Source organism: Anomaloglossus baeobatrachus, chromosome 7 (assembly GCF_048569485.1).
Source record: "Anomaloglossus baeobatrachus isolate aAnoBae1 chromosome 7, aAnoBae1.hap1, whole genome shotgun sequence".
Lineage (NCBI taxonomy): Eukaryota > Metazoa > Chordata > Amphibia > Anura > Aromobatidae > Anomaloglossus > Anomaloglossus baeobatrachus.
In genome coordinates this window covers 126,873,129-126,896,384 of record NC_134359.1, presented here as the reverse complement: position 1 = coordinate 126,896,384, position 23,256 = coordinate 126,873,129, and the positions used below count along the sequence as shown (strand labels likewise).

At 42.0% G+C, this 23,256-nt stretch overlaps 1 protein-coding gene across 5 annotated transcripts in view; it reads right to left on the bottom strand.

Annotated features, from left to right (window-relative positions):
• Window positions 1-23,256, bottom strand: part of PARD3B (par-3 family cell polarity regulator beta) — a 1,965,757-nt gene that overhangs the window by 1,525,204 nt on the left and 417,297 nt on the right. For all 5 annotated transcript variants that reach the window (XM_075317687.1, XM_075317688.1, XM_075317691.1 and 2 more), the window contains exon 5: window positions 7,427-7,515. In XM_075317687.1, the coding sequence (XP_075173802.1) occupies window positions 7,427-7,515 (89 nt within the window). The remainder of the gene's footprint in view (window positions 1-7,426; window positions 7,516-23,256) is intronic.

The window sequence follows — 23,256 nt, the reverse complement described above, 5'->3', positions numbered from 1 at the left end:
CCATAGAGGATGTGTGCCAGGCATAGGGGACATGTGGCATCACTGGGCCATATCCAGGTTCAGAGGGCTAATTTTAGGATGGGGGGGCTATGAGGGACATATACCCTATATGATTTGTTAGACAGACACTGGCATTATAAGACGGACCCCATTTATTAAAAAATTCTCTATTCCTTCACCAAATTTGGGGGTGCGTCTTATAATCTTATAAAGCGAAAAATATGGTACATAGATAAAATCCAATTAAATGAGACAGAGAAAAGAAGGTCACAGGGAGGGAGACAGGCCACCCCTTAATTTCTGTGCGGGGAACAGGATAGTTAGATTAATTCCAGATGGCCATATAAATAACCAGAGAAACATAGGTATATCCCCCAAGATAGTAGAGTAATGGAGTGCTTATACATGAAAAGTAACCAACAGGATAAGGTCCAAATCAGGGCCTGAACACTATAGTATGTAACACCATCAGCGAGTACATAACATAATCTCAAATAAAGAGAAAAAAAAAAGCATACCATGGTGGAGATTGGCACCTGAAGGACCTACCTATGGTATGTATAGCACCCAAGGAGGGGAGTCTGTCAGCCTCACATGTGGACCCGGTCCCGACATGTGTTTTGCAGGTGCTTCAACAGTCTCCCGTTAAAGCACCTACGAAACACGTGTCGGGACCGGGTCCACATGTGAGGCTGATAGACTCCCCTCCTTGGGTGCTATACATTCCACAGATAAACTTGCATGTTTGTTAATATATATATATATATATATATATATATATATATATATATTTATGCTATAACTTAAATGGCCACTAGGTGTCACTAGAGGGCAGGCACACTGCTAGACAGTAAGGAGTTACATTAGGTTTCCCTGGTAACGTAGACACAGAGAGACAGTTAAAAATTTCAGTCAGGATCTGAGGGACTGTGCAAGAGAAAAACGTCTGTCATTTTCCCGTGTTCGGATTTGTAGGATTGCCTGTTTTTTTTTCTTCTTTTTATGGACTGCTTACTTGTTTTTTTTTTGAGCTCCTACTGCCCCTGACGAGGGGAATTCATCTGAGTGAATTTTTCTCCAGAAACTGTTTGGACAAAATTAACTAAGAGTGAATCAGAAGCAGTCTGAGGGGACGGACGCCATCTTGAGTGAAAGACTTCAGTGAGTAACAATTAACCTGATACCGATCGGTGTATAATAGTCAGTCAGGGACAGATAGATAGAAAGGATAAAGAAGAAGGAGGATTATTCTACAGATAATTTCCTGAGAAGGAGCGGTGTTTTCTTGTTTATCCTGAGGCGTTTGCTCTGAACCGGAAGTTATTGGAGGTTAAGCTGTGTTGTGCTGATAATAGGACTATTCTGCCTTTGCTTCATCACACTGTCTGGGGCAGTGAGGTACCGAATATTGAATAGAGGTACAGGTATAAGGGTACATGTGCATATATTTACTTGTTTCTGACTGTATATGGGAAGGTGGCCGGGTACCCTGATTGAATTGTAAACATAAGGGGAGGTGGTTGTAAGATTATATCCTTGGAGGGATCACGTGCCATTATCTGTAGTAGTGCACCCGGGTAAGCCCCATTAATAGATAAGGGAGGGATCGGTATAGTGGGGGGAAATATAGTCCAGTTCATCCCTACAGACCGACACTTGAAGTCCTCCGAGTTGCATAAACTGTCATTGTTTATTCCGGGCTGTTGTGGCCCATACATTGTAAGAGAACTGTTTTTTTTATAAAGAAAATTGTTATCCCCTATCTTTGTGTCCCTGGGTTTTCCATAGTGCCATCGTATCTTAATAGTCATAATGACCGGCATTCAGTCGTTACATATGTCTAATCACTAACTGCAATCACATGTGATTTCCAGTATTTTGTATTTTTTGTAATAATAAAAACTGTATACTTTTTTCACAATTGTGGTGCAGTAGTTCTTACTCCAAAAAAACATGGTAAATTCCCCCTCTCGTTCACAAGTTTTTGTATGTATTCTATGGGGTTCATGTACACTACCATCATTATGAGGTTCACTGTACTTGGTCTTTGTTTTTCCCATACAGAATAATGTGCCCCACTTAGTCCCCCATACAGAATAATGGGGTCCACATAGTCCTTCATACAGAATAATGGTCCCCACATAGCACTCCATAGAGAATAATGGCCCTACATAGCCCTCCATACAGAATAATGAGCCCTACTTAGTCCTCTATAGAAAAAAATGGGCCATACATAGCCCTCCATACAGCATAATGGGGCCATACATAATCTTCCATACACAATAATGGGCCCCACATAGTCCTCCACACAGAATAATGGGCCATACATAGCCCTCCATACAGAACAATGGGGCCATGCGTAATCTTCCATACAGAATAATGGGCCCAACATATTCATGAAATCCAGAAGTCCAATGCACCAAAAATCCTCCTTCACAGAAAAAGCTTTATTGAATCCAGTTCACACATCCGAAAATTGCAGAAACATTGTGCAACGTTTCGGCCACGCAGAGCCTTTTTCAAACCATTTTAAAACTATACATAACCACAATACACAAAGTGCCTGTTATAGCAGGCTGTCTGCAGAGCATTCCCCCAGTCCCTCCGGCAGGTCCAGCCTCCATAACTATAGAGATACTAGAGACAAATAAAATACAGATTAAAAATACGCATATAACACATCGGAATTGGATGTACATGCTATAGAAAGAAGCAATTGATTCATGCGTTTATTATATCGTTTACATTCTAAAACTTTTTAGAGGTTTTTTTTAATTATCTTGTGTATTTGTCGGATCATCCTACTCTTGACCACGACAACCCACTTTCATTTTTCATTTTTGGGGGACACAGTTATGATTTAAATTTTAAATGCAATCTGTCACCAGGATTAGGATTCGCTGTCATAATGACAAAAGATCAGCTCCAGTTATAGAAATGTTTCCTTATGCAGCTGTAATAATTTACGCTGTGCACAAAGAACAGACAGCCCCAGTGATCACACAGCGGCACGGCATGGAAGGATAACCGTCTTTTCGCTGACTCTTCTGATAGCTGATATTTAGAATTTATTGTTGCAAAGGGCAGGAGACTGTCATTGTGTCACTGAAGGTCAGCACAATAAGGCTGGGGGATTTAAAAACATATAACTTCTAATGCTCTCCTGGTTTACAGAAATCTGCCACAATTTCTTTGCCAAAGGTTACAATGCTATAGAGGTACAAGTATTGGAAAGCCTAATTTTCCAAGAGAGGTTCAATTATATTTTGTAATCATACCCTAGCTGGATGTAGTACTTTATACAGTCAAGTGGGAGAACAGTGCTATGTAAAATAGTACGGCAAATACATTTAGGCCCCGATATATCAAGACTTGCTGAGAAGGCATGTTGGGGTGATTCATTAAGCGGTATATCAGGAGATTGAGGAAAAGTGAGAATTATTGGCACTTTTACTAATAAATCTTTATTTTGGAGACATTAAAAGAGTATTCCCATACTGCAGAAAAACTGACGCGTTTCTGGCACCAAGTATGCCCTTAGTTGTAGTAAAGGGTACTTTACAAGCTGCGATATTGGTACCGATATCGCTAGCGAGCATACCCGCCCCCGTCGGTTGTGCGACATGGGCAAATCGCTGCCCGTGGCGCACAACATCGCTTACACCCATCACACGGACTTACCTTCCCTGCGACGTCGCTCTGGCCGGCAAACTAGCTCCTTTCTAAAGGGGCGGTACGTGTGGCGTCACAGCGGCGTCACACGGTAGCCATCCAATAGAAGCGGAGAGGCGGAGATGAGCGGGACGAACATCCCGCCCACCCCCTTCCTTCCTCATTGCGGCCGGCAGCAGGTATGAGGTTGTTGCTCGTTCCTGCGGTGTCACACATAGCGATGTGTGCTGCCGCAGGTACGACAAACAACCTCACTACTGAATAGGCAACGATTTTTGGTAAGTGAACGACGTCTCACATACCAACGATTTTTGCCTCTTTTGCGATACGTGTTACATGCTGCGATGTTGCTAACTACGCTGGATGTGCGTCACAAACACCGTGACCCCGACGATATATCGTTAGTGATGTCGCAGCATGTAAATGGCCCTTTACTCTTTAGGATCTCAGTAAAGACTTGTACAAGACATGAGATCAATCATATGAGGACATCAATACTTATTTTATATAATTAATTATGAACAACATGTGTGCATAATAGAAACAAAAGAAACACGAAAAATGACAATGATACTTAAGCCCGCTTTACACGCTGCAATGAATCTTACAATGTGTCGGCGGGGTCACGTCGTAAGTGACGCACATCCGGCATTGTAAGGTTCATTGTAGTGTGTAACAGCTACGTGCGATTGCGATTGAACGGTAAAACGTTCATCGCACACACATCGTTCATTTCTCTAGAATTGAACGTCAGAGTGTTCATCGTACCCGTGGTAGCACACATTGCAGTGTGTGACACCCCGGGAACGATGAACAGATCTTACCTGCGTCCTGCGGCTCCCGGCCCACAATGCGGAAGGAAGGAGGTGGGCGGGATGTTTATGTCCCGCTCAGCTCCGCCCCTCCGCTTATATTGGCCGGCTGCCGCGTGACGTCGATGTGACGCCGAACGTCCCTCCCACTCCAGGAAGTGGACGAGGTTGTATGGACGGGTAAGTACGTGTGACGGAGGTTAATCGTTTGTGCGGCACGTTCAACAAATTGAACGTGCCACACATACGATAGAGGCGTTGCAAATCGCATACGATATCGTATGCGAAATTGCAACGTGTAAAGCAGGTTTTAGAGCCAGAAATGTGTTACTTTGTTCTACTCTGTGCGAATACTTTTTAATGTAACCAGTAGATGACCTAATTTTTCTCAATTTTCTTCAAGATTTGATCTTCATCAGCAGAATTCAGCACCCATGGTATAAGGCAATCTTCATCAACAGAATTCGGCACCCATGGTATGAGGCGATCTTCATCAGCAGAATTTGGCACCCATGGTATAAGGCTGATCCAACCAACAACACTATTTAATCATGGGGAGCTCATAACTTTTTCTTTTTGTACATCTGGAGTGTCTGTCGAGTGGCGTATGCCTCAACACAAATCTAAAGGGGGGCTTTACACGTTGCGACATTGCTACCGATATATCGTCGGGGTTACGTCGTTAGTGACGCACATCCGGTGCCGGTAGCGACATCGCAACGTGTAAATCCTAGGTGTGACGATGCACGAGCACAGATGTGTACAATATCGCTGATCTGTGTAACGTCATTCATTTCCATAATGTCGGGTCAACCGCAGGTACGATGTTGTTTGTCGTTCCTGCAGCTCCACACATCGCTGTGTGTAAACCCGCAGGAACGACAAACATCTCTTTACCTGCGTCCCGACGGCAATGCGGAAGGGAGAAGGTGGGCGGGATGTTATGTCCTGCTCATCTCCGCCCCTTTGCTACTATTGGCCGGCTGATTAGTGACGTCGCGGTGACGTCGCTGTGATGCCGAACGCACCTCCCCCTTGAAGGAGGGATAGTTCGCCAGTCACAGTGACGTCGCCGAGCAGGTATGTGCGTGTGAAGCTGCCGTAGCGATAATGTTCGCTAAGGCAGCAATCACCACATATCGCATGTGCGACGGGGGCGAGTGCTATCGCGCTGGACATTGCTAGCAATTGCTAGCGATGTTGCAACGTGTAAAGCCTTACTCCGGTTCTTGAGATTAAAGATTTCTTGGGAAAAGATCTGCTCCGGAAAAATCAGACAAGCTGTGGCGTCACCACGTTGCCCCGCGAACCCTTGCTGCCTCTTCTCCAACCATTTTGACAGAGTTGGGAGAAATTTGCATGTAAGTGGAAAAAAATTGCTAACTTTTTGCAACTTTACAAAGCAATAATTCGGGCAAAATTGCTTTGGTGAATCTACCCCATAGTACATAATCAAATATATCCCCATCTAATATCATGCTTAGACATGCATACATGGCTGAAATAATGCAGTCAGTATCTGATTCATGCTGTCCATGGTTTCGGCAGCATCAATCATTTCAGGTTTGGTTTAAAAGATATATTTGAATTTCGACTGGATCATATGCGCTTGTGAAAAATTGTTCCCATTTCTTTAAATATGGGGATGTATGTCATTTGTGTCCTATTATTGAAAATTACAAGAATGCTTAATGGATTTGAAGCAATGCTAGATTCTTTATTAGGCCTCAATCAGTGCAATGGAGCAGTTCATACAGTGAGGCGGAGGTCCTCATTCATTACAATTTGACTCCCAAATTAAATACTAAACTTTATTCATGATATCTGCTTTGTGTGCAGTGACTGATACCTACAAAGAATATGATATATAAGAAGAATAGGAATATTAAGAGGAATTGACAGATTTTGGCATTAGAAATGAGCAAAGAAATTAATTGGACCCTGGTCTAATGGGTATTGAAGACATGGGAACCACCTCTTACCTGCCGGGATTTTTGCCATCTCTTCTGATCTGTAGACCTGGTGTGATGTCATGCTTGCATCACACTGCAATGATGATGTCTAGGCGGGACTACAAATTAGAAGAGGTGCCAGGAGTGCCAGCAGGTAGGAAGTGGTTCACGTGGCTCTCAGCCGGCAGCCAAGCAATACTGACATGGGCACTGGACCAGGGTCCTACAAATCGATTTGGTCATCTCTATTTGTCATCTAACTGTGCAACAAAGCCACAGATTTTAGAATTGTAAGTTAGCACATGCCCAGAATGTGGATTGGACTATATCTATGTTTATATATAATATATTTTGTATCCACTTCACTCAACAGCACCCATGCATGTCAGATAACAAAACATCATTGCATAGATGGCACACAGAGCCTGGTTTCCAAATTTCTAGGTGCTCCATCCTAAGGTGCAGTATGAGATTTGTCCTCCAGAAAAAGTTTAAAATGAGCATAATAAAACAGAACAGAATACCCCACATGGAATCAAACACTTTTAACTTTATCGGGTTTACACAATTCAGAAAGCCTCATTGGATACTTTATGATTTTTTTTTTGCCTATCTCATGAATTTTAATTTCCTTTCAACACCCATCAGGGCACAATAACGTTATTATTAGTTAATAGTGACTGTAAACCAAATGTTTTGAACATGTCACCTGGGAGCTCCAAATGTAAGGAAAGTCTATAATCATCAATGACATGCATGTAAGTAAAACCATATGGCTTACTTAGGTATATTCCTAAAACAAATCCATTATTTACTCTATGCTCAACAGGGCCATATGGCAGTAGACTGCGAGGCTTCTGCAATCTGAGAGTGCATTACTGCAACACACAGGAAAAGAAAGATCACAATTCCTCCTCCGGTTGAAAACTCAGGACTCCCAAACATATTACTGACAGAAGTGAATTTAATCTGAATTTAATCTGAATTTACCTGTTTATGTATACGGGCCTCTGTGATATCACATATTCTTCTTGCCAAGTGAGATCTCTTTGGTCCTCAGTAAGTATTGCAGATCGTCCCTGAAAGAGTGGAGCGGTGAAAAGTCATTAACCATGTATTGTCATGCAGCTTATGTGCCGTCAATTTCAATCTCATCACCTTTTCTGCTCATTAAACCGGTATAGAGAGTGGGTCAAATGCATTTTAAGATCATGTCAATTACTCCTTTCAAATTAGAATTTGCAGGCATCACACTGTCTTCACAAATAGGTACTTTAATTTGTATTTATATATATATATATATATATGTATAAATATATATATATATATATATATATATATACAGTACAGACCAAAAGTTTGGAAACACCTTCTCATCTGTAGAGCAACTGTTCAGAGGAGACTTTGTGCAGCAGGCCTTCATGGTAAAATAGCTGCTAGGAAACCACTGCTAAGGACAGACAACAAGCAGAAGAGACTTGTCTGGGCTAAAGAACACGAGGAATGGACATTGGACCAGTGGAAATCTGTGCTTTGGTCTGATGAGTCCAAATTTGAGATCTTTGGATCCAACCATCGTGTCTTTGTAGAAAAGGTGAACGGATGGACTCTACATGGCTGGTTCTCACCGTGAAGCTTGAAGGAGGAGGTGTGATGGTGTGGGGGTGCTTTGCTGGTGACACTGTTGGGGATTTATTCAAAATTGAAGGCATACAGAACCAGCATGGCTACCACAGCATCTTGCAGCGGCATGCTATTCCATCCGGTTTGCGTTTAGTTGGATCATCATTTATTTTTCAACAGGACAATGACCCTAAACACACCTCCAGGCTGTGTAAGGGCTATCTGACTAAGAAGGAGAGTGATGGGGTGCTACGCCAGATGACCTGGCCTCCACAGTCACCAGACCTAAACCCAATCGAGATGATTTGGGGTGAGCTGGACCGCAGAGTGAAGACAAAAGGGCCATCAAGTGCTAAGCATCTCTGGGAACTCCTTCAAGACTGTTGGAAAACCATTTCCAGTGACTACCTCTTGAAGCTCATCAAGAGAATGCCAAGAGTGTGCAAAGTAGTAATGAAAGCAAAAGGTGGCTACTTTGAAGAACCTAGGATATAGGACATGTTTTCAGTTGTTTCACACGTTTTAAGTATTTCATTACACATGTGTTAATTCATAGTTTTGATGCCTCCAATGTGAATCTACAATTTTCAGAGTCATGAAAATAAAAAAAAAACTCTTTGAATGAGAAGGTGTGTTCAAACTTTTGGTCGGTACGGTGTGTATATATATATATATATATATATTATAAGAGACTGTATATTCCCATCTAATTTGTTACTTGGTCCTTTAATTTTCGTGATAAATATTTTTCACTCAATGTGCACATGTTGCAGATTTGGTTGCAGAAATTTCTGCACCAAATCTGCATGTCCTGGCAGAAGAAAGATGAGTTTTTGAGGTGTGTTTTCGGTGCGCTTTTGATGCATTTTCTGCATGGGTTTTTTTCCATGTGTTTTTCATGCATTTGGGTTGGAAAATGCAGAATTAATTTACATGCTACAATGGATTTCTGCATCAAATCTGCATGGAAAAAAGAAGCAAAACTTCAGAATTTTCATTGCTTTTGCTGGCATAAAGGTAGGTATGCAGATTTGTGACAAAACTGCACTAAACAATGCATAGAAAGCACATGGTGTCCACATAGCTCTGGTGTTTCAGTGAATGAAGAAATTACAGTATATTTGTTTATTTACACTCACACTTTCCTTCTCTTCGTAGCAAATACCAACAAATATATAATGAAATAACACCAACTGTCCTCTTTGAGTGATTAATAACCTAATTACTTATTTCCTAGTAAATAAAAAATGTTGTATATCTGTAATGGTAAGCAATATACTGTAGTAAAAGGAATAGAAAAGATCTGCCAATAAAGCAAGAAAGATGGTTTTTATCCTTATTAAGGAAGCGTTATCCCAAAAACAGTGAAGACAATGGACAGCAGATGATGCATTAGCTTTAATGTACTTTACTTGGCCTACTACACTAATGGAAACACTACTGAATCCATAAGACTTCTAGTCTGAAGAGGTCACTTCTGTGATGTCTGCAATTGCAACCATCCAGATGGCATGAGGACCAAACCAGTGAAACGGGCACTTCACAGGAAAGAAGTGTGATAGCAGGGGTTTGGATTACTGACAGTAAGTAGAGTGACTATTTATCGATCATTAACTGTCGTGTTTGCTCACAATATTCTTGTGTTTATACACCTATCAGCCATAAAACTTAAAACCCCTTGCCAAATATTGCCCCCAAAACACTGCTGACCCATCAAGAAATGCCCTGTGGTATCCTGCCTCAAGACATAATCCTTTAACCCCCTTCAGCCCCGGGGCACTTTCCGTTTTTGCGTTTTTGTTTTTTGCTCCCCTTCTTCCGAGAGCCGTAACATTTTTATTTTTACGTCAATCTTGCCATATGAGGGCTTGTTTTTGCGGGACAAGTTGTACTTTTAAATGAAACCATAAGTTTTACCATATGGTGTACTGGAATACAGCAAAACAATTCTAAATGCGGAAAAATTGCAAAAAAAGTGTGATGGCACAATAGTTTTTGGGATGTTTTATTCACGGTGTTGACTATATGGTAAAACTGATGTGTGGGTATGATGCCTGAGGTCGGTGCGAGTTTGTAGACACCAAACATGTATAGGTTTACTTGTATATAAGGGGTTAAAACGTTTTGCGCCATTTTCTGAAACACGTAGCGTTCTTATTTTTTGGGATCTATGGCTCAGTAATGGCTTATTTTTTGCGTTTCGAGCTGACGTTTCTAATGGTACCATTTTTGCGCAGATGCTACGTTTTGATCGCCTGTTATTGCATTTTGCGTAAAACTTGCGGAGACCAAAAAACGTAATTTTGGCGTTTGGAATTTTGTTGCCACTACGCCGTTTACCAATCAGATTAATTGATTTTATATTTTAATAGACCGGCATTTCTGAACGCGGCAATACCAAATATGTGTATATTTATTTATTTATTTATTAACCCTTTAATTTTCAATGGGGAGAAAGGGGGGTGATTTGAACTTTTAGGTTTTTTGGTTTTTTTTTTTATTTTTTAAAACTTTTTTTTTTTACTTTTTTTTTATTTTACTAGTCCCCCTAGGGGGCTATAGCGATCAGCAATCCGATCGCTATCATCTATCTGCTGATCACAGCTATACAGCTGTAAACAGCAGATACAGTCACTTTATTTTTCCCTCTGCTCTCGGCCGACGGAAAACGAAAGTGAAACTTCGTAGCTGCAGGCGTCATCACATGACCCTGTGCTACGATGGCGACCACCGATAGTCACGTGATCACGCACGTGACTTCCGGTGGGGGCGGCGGTAAGTAAAAAACATGGCCACGCGCATTTAGATCTTGCTGCCAGACTTTGGCAGCAAGATTTAAGGGGTTAATGGCCGCGGGTGGAAGCGATTCCACCCGCGGCTAGCAGGCACACATATCAGCTATTGAAAACAGCTGATATGTGTGCCAACTGCCGCCTGCCCGCGGCAGGGGGCGGGGCTTAACGGGACACGCTCCATGACGTATATATCCGTCCATGGTCGTGAAGGGGTTAAAGATTATCTGTCATCATGTCAGAAGTGTCCATTTTTACTCACTTACGTATTCTGCTTATGTAATTTTTTAAATTTGACATTTGGTTTCAGAGATACGGGCCTTTTTATTTAGTGTTAATATTAATGCTCTTTACAAGTGGGTGTGGCACACAGGACTACACTAAGAGCCACACCCCCTTGTAAAGATCAGAAAAATGATGATCACTAAATAGAAGGACCTATAGTTCTGGGGGAAAAGTATGATACCCAGGAGAGCTGGAATAACCATGAAAGAAAACTGCACCTTGTGAGGTGAGGCCTCCACTAATCACAACGGATACTCTTACAGTACATCCCACTGATACCCGATCATATGAAATTGGAAAATAGGATTCCAGTTAGCATCCTGAACCATTTTTATTGTTTTTCAAACCGTTCCTGAGCAATTTTTGTAGTGTTACGGAACACATGATCTGTGTAATGTTAATAAGAAGGTAAGGGTATGTGCACATGTTTAGTATTTGGAGCAGACATTTCTGTACTATTTCTGCATCAGGAAACATGCAGCAGCAAATCTCTGCATTTTGCCTCCTTTTTGGTGCAGATTTTTCCCATTCATGAGAATGATTGAAATCTGCTGCAAAAACACTGCAAGAATTGACTTCTGCACCAAATCTTCAAGGAGAATATACTCAACATACCCGTTAGACTGAGAGAGAGGGAGAGGAAGAGAGCGAGAGAGACTAAAGGCGGCGATACACGCTACGATATATCGTGCGATCGCATGAGCGATCGCACCCGCCCCCGTCGTTTGTGCATCACGGGTAATTCGTTGCCCATGGCGCACAATGTCGTTAACCCCCGTCACACGTACTTACCTCCCTAACGATGTCTCTGTGGGCGGCGAACATCCTCTTCCTGAAGGGGGTGGGACGTTCAGCGTCACAGTGACGTCACACAGCGGCCACCCAATAGAAGCGGAGGGGCGGAGATGAGCAGCTGGAACACCCAGCCCACCTCCTTCCTTTTTCATTGCCGGCGGGACGCAGGTAAGCTGTGTTCGTCGTTCCCGGGATGTCACACGTAGCGATGTGTGCTGCCTCAGGAATGACAAACAACCAGCGCGCAGAAGGAGGAACGACATTATGAAAATGAACAACGTGTCAATGAGCAACGATAAGGTGAGTATTTTTGCTCGTTAACAGTCGTTCGGAGGTGTCACACGCTACGACATCTCTAACGATGTCGGATGTGCGTCACAAATTCCGTGACCCCGACGACATATCGTTAGATATATCGTAGCGTTTGACGGGGCCTTTAGGCCGGTGTCCCACTTGTGAGTGCCTCATGTATATCTCGCGCATGTTTCGCGGTGCATCACCCATCACAGACTCACACTCTGCTCACAGGAGCGGGTCGGCTGCAAAGAGATGTATGTAACCGACCAGCTCCTGTGAGCAGAGTGTGAGTCCGTAACGGGTGATGCATCGCAAAACTTGCGCGAAATATACGCGAGGCACTCGCAAGTGGGACAACGGCCTTAAGCCTGCTTTACACGTTACGATTTTGCATACGATATTGTATGCGATCGTAACCGCCCCCATCGTATGTGCGGCACATTCAATTTGTTGAACGTATTGCACAAACGAGTAACCACCATCACACATACTTACCCGACCATACGACCTCGATGTGGGCGGCGAACGTCCACTTCCTGGAGTGGGAGGGACATTTGGTGTCACATCGACGTCACGCGGCACCCAGCCAATGGAAGTGTTTGGCGGAGATGAGCGGGACATAAACATTCCGGCAACCTCCTTCCTTCCACATTGTCGGCCGGGAGCCGTGGGACGCAGGTAAGATCTGTTCATCAATCCCAGGGTGTCACACAGTGCAATGTGTGCTACCCCGAGTACGATGAACAATCTGACGTTAAATTTTTAGGAATTGAACGACGTGCATGCGATGAACGTTTTAACGTTTTAACGTTCAATCGCAATCGCACGCACCTGTCACACACTACAATGTACCTTACGATGCCGGATGTGCATCACTTACGACGTGACCCCACCGACACATCGTAAGATGTATTGTAAAGCGGCCTTTAGTAGAAAAGTGTCACAGCAGAGCAAAAAAGAGCATGTAGCACCTAATATTGACACACAATTAAACAAATAATAAGTGTAAACTTAGAATTAGAACAGAATGTAGAAGCCTAAAAAGACGCCAGCGCGACAGAAGCCTGTAAAATTGGCTGGACTTCATAAGAGAGCTGAAGATATGACACTTTACTAAAATGTAGTCAGTGTGCAGCTTGTATAATTGTATAATTGTGTAAATCAGTGACGAAGTTGAATTACGCAGGTGATGGATATTTCAGCAAGACAATGATCCAAAACACCGCTCCAAATCTATTCAGGCATTCATGCAGAGGAACAATTACAATGTTCTGGAATGGCCATCCCAGTCCCCAGACCTGAATATCATTGAACATCTGTGGGATGATTTGAAGCGTGCTGTCCATGCTCGGCGACCATCAAACTTAACTGAACTGGAATTGTTTTGTAAACAGGAATGGTCAAATATACCTTCATCCAGGATCCAGGAACTCATTAAAAGCTACAGGAAGTGATTAGAGGCTGTTATTTTTGCAAAAGGAGGATCTACAAAATATTAATGTCACTCTTATGTTGAGGTGCCCATACTTTTGCATCGGTCAAATTTTGTTTAAATGCGGATTGAACATTTTCTGTTAGTACAATAAACCTCATTTCAATCCAGAAATATTACTCAGTCCATCAGTTATTAAATATATGAAACTGAAATAGCTGTTGCAAAAACCCAAATTGTTATAAAGAAAAAAGGTTAATATTAATAGGGGTGCCCAAACTTTTTCATATGACTGTAGATGGCCTGGGCTATAAAAAAGATTGCCAACACCTTGAAACTGAGCTGCAACAAGGTAGCCAAGACCACACAGAGGTTTAACAAGACAGGTTCCATTCAGAACAGGCCTCACCATAAGGGTGCTTTCCACGCTGCGACATTGCCAGCGAGCTCGTTAGCGGTGTGACACGCCAGATCGCACATAAGATTTGCCGAGATCGCACATAGGTCTTTTTTTTTTTTTTTCTAGCGCCGGTCACATGTGCGATCTCGGCAAATCGTATGTGCGATCTGGTGTGTTACATAGCTAACGAGATCGCTAGCGATGTCACAGCGTGTAAAGCACCCTATAGATGCGACAATCCTAATAGATGCGACAATCCTGGGCAGCTGTGGATTGCTATTTTTAGGCTGGGGGGGGCAATAACCATGGGTTTCCATATTCTGAGAATACCATCTCCCAGGTATTAGCATAAATATATATATATATATATATATATATATATATATATATACATACATATTTTTTTTTTTTAAAGCCACATGTGGTTCCTCTTATTTTGATACACAGTCAAGATAAGTGTGCAGCTGCAGCCTCTAGCCATATGCTGGGTGTCATAATATGCGGGGACCCTATGCCAATTTTTGTATTTATTTTTACAGCAATCTAGGAGCAGACAGCACCTCTCATTGAAACCAGTCAGAAATGCGGTAACACAGGGTGGGGGCGCTGTCTGACTGCAACCAATCAGAGTTGTAGGGGCTAGCGGTGGAGGTGGGAAGCAGTGCATATGCATGAAGTTAAGACTGGCTCCACAAGTAGAGTGAGTAGCCCTGGAAGCAGTGTACAGTTGCAAGGAGACCGGCAAGTATAAAGTGCTTGATTTATTCTTAGTTTCTTTCTTTCTTTTTGATTTTTTTTTATTACCGAGTTGGTTGGAACAAGATCATTACCCGGAGTTCTCTGAGAACTTCAGGCTTGAGGTCAGTGCTCCGACTTTTTTGAACTCGCACGGATCCGGTCCACTCATCACTATGTAATGTGCCAGAGAGGGGCAGTCGTGGGCGAGGGCTGTGGACCCCAACCCACGCCAGCACAGTACACACACAGGGGGCAAAGTGGAGTGGGTGGTAGGTGGTGTGGAGGTGGTACCTGCTGACTGCTGCGCTTCCGTTTCTTCAGCCGTTTGTTTACTTTCTATTTTCTTAGGACAGAGACCTCATCTTTATAATCCTTCATACACATTTGCTTCTGCAACTGGCTCAGTTCTACAGGGACGGCCGTAATGGGGTGACATCCTCCCGTTTCTAACCCACTCCGCCAGCATGGTGGTGGATCGTTCAGCTCAGCTCACAGATGGATGGACCCACTTGCTCTCCCGCTGCAACTGCTTTCTCACAGGTACCGGCAGATGCCAGCCTAAGGTAGGGGCGCAGCAACTTCTTTTACGTCTCCATGACACACTGAAATTACACTCCACTGCAAATGAGCCCCTTTGAAATATCTTGGCTGCTTCCGTCTTCTTTTCCTTTCTATCCTGTCTCTGTTCTGCTTCAACCACCTCCACCCTGTTCACTCCACGTTTCTGACCCTTCTGGTCCTCTCTTTCTTGTTCTTTCCACTACAACAGCATCTCCCTATCTGAATGAAATAGGAAGCTGCCTTTTCCTATAGCTCTTCCTTTGCTGGTAAGCCACCCTCTCACTTTACCCCCTGCTGCTCTGTCACTCCCTATCCTTCCTTTCTCACTAAGGGACCCAGGAACCAGTGACACCTTGTGGCAGCCGGCCATATTACAAGAGAACACCATACATTAATACAATGCAATACAGACACATACACTTCCATACCACAAGTCACCACATAGATGCAGGGGCAGTAGGGCACTGGACACCCTATGACAACTACCCATGACATACATATGGCAATGCAATAGGAAGAGCTGCAGGTGGTGGGCCTACGCATTTTGGCAGTTGGCATTATTCATGTTCTATAGTTGTTACTATTACATTGCCAGATTTATGTCCTGAGCTACTACTTTTAAACTACAATAAAAGCCAAGTTTTTTCTACCTGGGTTTTCTAATTTTACACTGGATCTTCTACCTATCCTTTTCCTATAAATTTATGAAAGGCCCATTACTCCTCTGACAAATCCTCTTTATTCCAGCAATCCTGCACCCCTCTGAAATTTATTTTGCTGCAGCCAATCACTGGCCTGTAAATGTCTGCATTTGATAGTAGGGACAATCATCATTGCAGAACAGTATACAAAAATAAAACGTGTTGGAATGTGGGGGAATTTGTCAGGTGTGTATTTCATTAATGTGTACCATTTCCACCAAATGACTCAATTTATTTATTTTTTTAAAGATAAAGAACATTCCCAATGTCTCTAAGTAGATATTATGCAAAGATTCATAGATGACAAGCCCTATTCATGCACATTTCTTTGTGAACTAAATAGGATTGCAGGCTAAACATTTCAATACAGATTTGTAGCATACATTTTCTATACTGAAGACTACATTAACTATTGCATATAACCCAAAAAAAATACAGCTGCACTATGAAAGGCTGTAATATGCAAACATTGAATATATAAATGTGGAACTGTTTACTGCCGTAGAAAATATGTAAAAAATATAGATACTTAGCACACTAATTGACCAAATCATAAGAGCCCAACAGCGACAAGGCATACCCCTTTGTTGGGACTCTAACCTAATATGTCCCTACCTAGGCTGAAAGTCTACAATTTAGGAGCAGGCAGGATACAGCTCTAATTTAAAATGCCCTATCCTGATTGGAGAAGTGCTCAGTCAGAAAGGAGTATATAGCAAATATCAAAAAACTGACCAGCACCTCGAAACAGAGCAAGACAAGTGTGAAGAGGTGCAAGCCGTCATGACCATTCAATATAACCAAATAATACAGCTGCACTTTGAAGAGTGGAGCTGTATTTTTTGTTCTATTGAATATTTGTGACAAGTTGCAGCTATTCACACTTGTCTTTTTCTGTTTGCTGGTGCTGGTTAGCTTTTTGATATGTTTGATATTTACACTTACTATTGTGACCTCCACTTAAGACCAGAATTGGGCAGTGTTATCCCAGTTAGAATAGAGTGGCAGTGTGCATGTGTCACGGGGTATGTACTGACGGAACAGGGCTCCTAAGCTCGCTTTCAGACTCCAGACCATGTGCTGTCAATCATCTTGGAGGTAAGCTTGATGGTAGCCAGGTCCAAGCCCCCAGCATGACCCCGACATCTGCCCGAGCCATGATCTTACTTCCTCCACCCTGGGAGCGGGCTGGAAACCCAGTAACAAAACCCCACAGAAACGACACGGACAAAGGAGAATGAAACCTCGTACACACTACACTCAAAACACAAAATGGAGACAATAAGTGTACATTGGAATAAAGAAATGAGTAAGGAATAAACACACAACAGGGGAATGTTCACACCACGCAGAAAAGCAACTGTAGTTCACCAAGAACTGGACAACCTATGAGACCAGGATCACTAAAGCTATCTTTGGCGATCTCCTACTACACTCCCTAGCTTTAAATAGGAAGAGAGCAGCTGTGGATGGTAATCAGCAACCTGGCTCTCAGCAGAGTTGCACAGAGCTCCAAAAAGGACTAACTCCTGCATGGCTGGGAGCAGTGAAACAACTCAGCCGACGCCCAGCGGAGCTGAGCACTTAAGAGAGATCAGGTTGCCTGTTGGACTCTGCAATGTGAGCAGAGTCCAATTCCGTAGTAGGAATCTGCAAGTGCAGATCCGGACAGTGAATGACAGCATGCCCACCTCTGCTCCATCCATTCTTATTGGTTCTACGCTAGAGAATGAAAAGAGCAGCGGTCAGGCATGTGTACTACAGCTCCATTCTAACAGGGATAAAAGTATAAAGTTCTGCCAGTTGGTGGTAGTCCCAATGGTCAGAACCCCACCAATCTATACGTTATCACCAGAGTACCGTGGACCACCCCTTTAATATTTCAACAATACATTATTGATTGTCATAAATGATTCACTATTCAGTTTGCCATTTACTGCTATTAAAATACCATTTGCTATGCTTGTATGAATAATGCCACATATTGAATCAATTTCACACTAAGTATTCTATGCATTTATGTGACATGTTAGTCAAATAGAAACTGCAGCTCATTACATATTTTCAAATACTTTTTTGCCTTTTTCTTTTCGTACAAACAAGCAAACCTGAGGATGCAGATTCTGTTTTCAGCATTTCAAGTTAATGAAAGCCATTATGAAAGATCTGGAAAAATTACCACTAAAAATTCATGTGCAAACCAATTCTGCCTCCAACAGAAAATAAAAAAAGGAGTCGGGCAGTAAACGTGTGCAAAGAAATAGTAATATCTCATTTTGTAAACTAATTGCAATCGATGTTAATGGGTACAAATATAACGGTGAGTGCGTATAACTATATTCAGTATATCCTCGAATTAAAAATGGAAAATATAATAAGCCCTCCTGAAATTAATGGTTCTCAATTGATCACTGGTTTAATCACCTAAAGTAGTTTTCTGCCATTCATTGTGGTGCTGAAGAACTGAATTTATAAAATTGAACATCTCGGAGGGCTTTTAAACTGAGCTCCTACATTGTCCTTTCAATGATTCCACTAAGATATTGACAGAGAATAATGCAAAAGCACTACAGCTGTTATCTACCAAATAATGAACATAACTGGCTAAATTGAATGGCTAAGAGGAAAGTCATGGAACTGCACGTCTGTTCTTCAAAAAAACAAGGTATTTTTTAACATCTGCCCATTTAAGTAATTTGCAGAAAAGTATGCTGTAAAATATTTTCACGGTGATTTATAGTAAAATGCGGTAGATGGAAAAATGGCTTAATAGACCTAACATATCACATGAACACTGTGCCTTACAAAGTCATGCCTGGACATCTTTTCCATTAATTTAGCCTGATATGTTATATTATTTCTATATTATAGTATAATTCAAACACTGAGGAAAGCCAATAATTGGGCTGTTTTCTGGGTGATGAGAAGCTGGGTTATTTCATCGGCGAAAGCTTTCTTTGTGGAGCTCTCAGTTCAGATTACAGTGATAAACCCATCACAAGGTGCATTTTGTTCATACAGTCCGTGTTTGGGAATTGTCATTGTTCCTCTAGGAAACAAACTGACCGAGCAGAGGTGTAGAAACACAGAGCCAAGAATAAAGCCCCCGTCACATATAGCGAGATCGCTAGCGAGATCACTGAAACGTCACAGGTTTTGTGACGCATCAGCGTCCTCGCCAGCGATATCGCTGTGTGTGACAAGCAGCAGCGAGCGGGCACCTACTGCGAGGTCGCTGATCGTGACAAAACAATCAGGACCATTTTTTGCTTGTTGGTCTCCCGCTGTGCAGCACGCATCAGCGTGTTTGACAGCAAGAGACAAACGAGCGCCAGTTCTGAGTGTGCAGGGAGCCATCGTTACACGGGTCACTGGTGGCTGATGGCTGGTCACTGTGGAGATCTGCCTGATTGACAGCTCAACAGCGACCATATAGCGATGTTCCAGCGATCCCAGCCAGGCCGGATCGCTGGTGAGATCGCTGGTACGTCACTGTGTAATGGGACCATAGGATTTTCTCTTTAAAGAGAACCTGTCATTGGGGTTATGCATAATAAACTAAAGGTAAGGCCATAATGGTGCTGTTATACTAATTAAATACAAAAAAATTGTTTAGAAGAACTGAGAGTCCTCAGTGGTTGATACCTTTTAATGGCTAACTGAAAAGATGGTAATAATTGCAAGCTTTCGAGACTACTCAGGTCTCTTCATCAGGCATGGTATAACACAAAATCTGAAGTCTTCAGATTTTGTGTTATACCATGCCTGATAAAGAGACCTGAGTAGTCTCGAAAGCTTGCTATTATTACCATCTTTTCAGTTAGCCATTAAAAGGTATCAACCACTGAGGACTCTCAGTTCTTCTAAACAATTTTTTTATCTCTACTGGCTAACACGGTACAAAGATATATTTTACTTGTAATTAAATACATACATTCAATGAAGAAATCCACAGCCAGTTGCTTTTTTTTCTTGTTTTTTTTTTTTTTTTAAAATCATCATTAGAAGTTATGGTTTCTGTGCATTGGTATGGGACCTTGAGTCGGGACTTCAGCTCTGCCATGGCCCCTTCTTTGGCTCTGGTGTCTTTATCCTCTTCCTTATTTAAATAGTGCACTAGCACTGTTTCAGTTATAGACGGCACTTGAGCAAATTGATCATTTGGCAATCACCAGGAAAATGGCACCGATGCCTGCACAGATGTAGACTGCAGCTCAATGATGAGCCGTGATCTCATTCTGTGCATGCGCCCCCACCAATGCCACTTTACTTTACTCTAACAAGAGATTTATTGGCACAAGTGCCACCTACCAGTATTGGCTCATGTGCAGAATGACTTCTCGGTGGTCTTCAGTAGAATGGTGCCGGTAGTGACACATGCATTGAGATCTTATCTCCTCATTGAGACAAGATCTAAATCTGCACAGGCACTGGTGTCATTTTCCTGAAGACTGCCAAGAGATCAATTGGCGCAAGAGCTACCCATGGCTGACATGGCACCAGTGCTTTATAAAAATAAGAAAGAGGCTAAAGACACCAGAGGCAAAAGACAGGCTATGGCAGAGCTCAAATCCTTATCTGCACGAAGACCAAAACTTCTAATGAATGAATAAAAAACATAAAAACAAAAAAAACCAGACTTCGAATTTCTTCAATGAATGTATGTATTGTTAGTATAACAGCACTGCTATGGCCATACCTTTAGTTTGATGGGTTCCCTTTAAAGCTTCACTAAAAAATAAAAGCAAAGATATAAGATAATATTATGTACTATATGTTACACTGCATGTTTGAGTCTTAGGCTTCAAATCAAGTTGATATATGGTGAAAAAGATGATTTTTTTTTCTTAGATTAGTAATAATATGCTTTTTTTTCTAAGAAATTTCCTTACAGTAGAAAAAGTCTTATGACAGAGAAATATCATTGCAATAAAACATCAGAATTATGAACCAAGAGTGTTTCCAGAATCTCAAGGATGGGCAGAAACAGCATCTTTCATGTGGATATTGTATGTACTCTTATTGACCTAAATAATCCATACTAGTTGTAGCACTGTAGGGTCTATAGCAGGGGTCCCCACCCTGTGGCTTGGGGACTACATGTGGCTCGTGGAAACGTGATGTGAAGTTCACGGCTGTCTGCCAATTTGGTACAGTAGCATCAGGTCTATTAAACAGTTATGAAGAGCAGTGGTCCAGGTGGTGACTTCTGATTGTAGCCCTACATTGAAGAACAAATCTGGTTAAGCAAATAAATCCTTGGTATAGGATAATACTGCCTGTCAGAGGAGGTGTTTTGAACCTGGATGCGATAATTTGGTGGGAGTGCATGATGTCAAAATACCAGAGGTGGGCAAGATGGGAATCCTCTGACCTTAAGTATACTGCTCTAGTTGCCATTAAATTGGTAATGGGAGCTCTTTGTGTCAAAACTGTGGGTGAATGGGAAAAGAAGGTGTTTGATGTCACTACTAAGGGGAAATTGTGACTTTCTATTAGAACTGACATGTAGCTATTAAGGTGAACAGGTTTAGGGACCACTAGTCTATAGTAATGCTGAGCTCTGGAGGACGCAGTCAGTTCTGTTATTCTTCACTAGGCGTCCACAGCTCTAATTTAAAATATATATCAACAGCTTTGTGTACATCAAAAGGAAGCAGTTGATACTGATAACCCTAGTAAAGGCCCCAATACATAGTGTGTCCACCCATATCCTGTCCACCGCCATTAACGTGAGAACGGCGGCAGCTATAGGCATAGAAGTGGTTTCTAGGTATAATAATGTAGCCATGCGCTACGCAATGAAACCACCTATAGCGCCACCTGGTGGAAAACAACGGAGTTAGCATTTTTATCTCGAAAACAGAACGAGATAGAGAAAAAAAGTGAATAAAAAAATTGTAGGACATCATCAATTCAACACTCCGCTGGTAGGTAGGGGAAATTCATAGGGCTCGTATTAGTCTACCCCCACCCCGGCCTAACCGATATCTCTAAACATCATTTAATATCGACACAATTGGCGCACTGGTCCCGCTCACCATTCATCCACTTGTTTTTGTGGCTATTTTATGTGACTGCCCTGACTATTTTTATATTATTTTAGTGAGTTGACTAATAAAGAATTGGCATTTTAAATAGGAATTTTTTTCTTCGTTGGTATATTATTGGATTCCTTTTTTCTACTTTTTGTGGTATACTTCTAAAATGAAAGCTGCCCTGTAAGTGACTGGTTTGGGAAAAAAAGACAGTTTTCTTCAAGACGGTTTTGATAAATCTGCCCTCTGGCTTGCAACAACACTACAATTGGCAAAAATCTGCGGTCCTTGGGCTTCTAAATGTCATCTCATATAATGGATTTAATGGAATAGTGTAATCTCGACATTCTTTGCAGCCTTTTTCCCCTAACATCTGATTGATCCTTTGATACTACTAGCCATGTAATACTCCAATATAATCATATAAAGGCATATAAAGGTATCAATGGTACATCTATCCTAAAACACTAAAAATAGGTATAAATCTATAGTAAAGAAACACATTCCACCACAGTGTATGGATAAAAGCTGTGATACCACGGGGGTTAAATAGTGAAAAGAGAGCCGGTAGTGGTTTACAGATATGAATCAGCCGTCACAGTGGGGTACAGCTTCCTGAAACTTTAGAAAATCAAAGGCTCTACACTGGGCAAGTACTATTAATCAACACGCCTAATGAAGCAAGTTATTTTGAATAATTTAAGAAGACCAGAAGTAATAACATTTCTTTAATTCCACCCATATTCTTGGTGCAATTGGCTGATAAAGTTACCAGGAAGCACATTTCCTTTGCAGTAGTCTGATAGGGGTCAGTGAGCCGGGGTCTCAAAATACCAACGTTCATAATTGTAACCCCAAGCAAATGAAAAGCATCTCTGAGAGGGACGTGTGATACTGTGCAATTACCAATCACGCTCGAGTGATTTGTCTCCCATTGATAACATTTATATTCTCAGGGTAAGGCTTCAAATCAGACATCCAGGATTTTCAGGTACGTAAAAACCGATCCAAGTTTCATCAGTGTTTTGCATCTGATTTTCACCACTGTTTGCTCCATGTGTCAGCGTTTCATCAGTGATCTTCACATATGAAAAAATAAATTGCAAAGAATTTCCGAATGTGTAAATGAAGACCAGCCGCACACACTCACCAACTAAA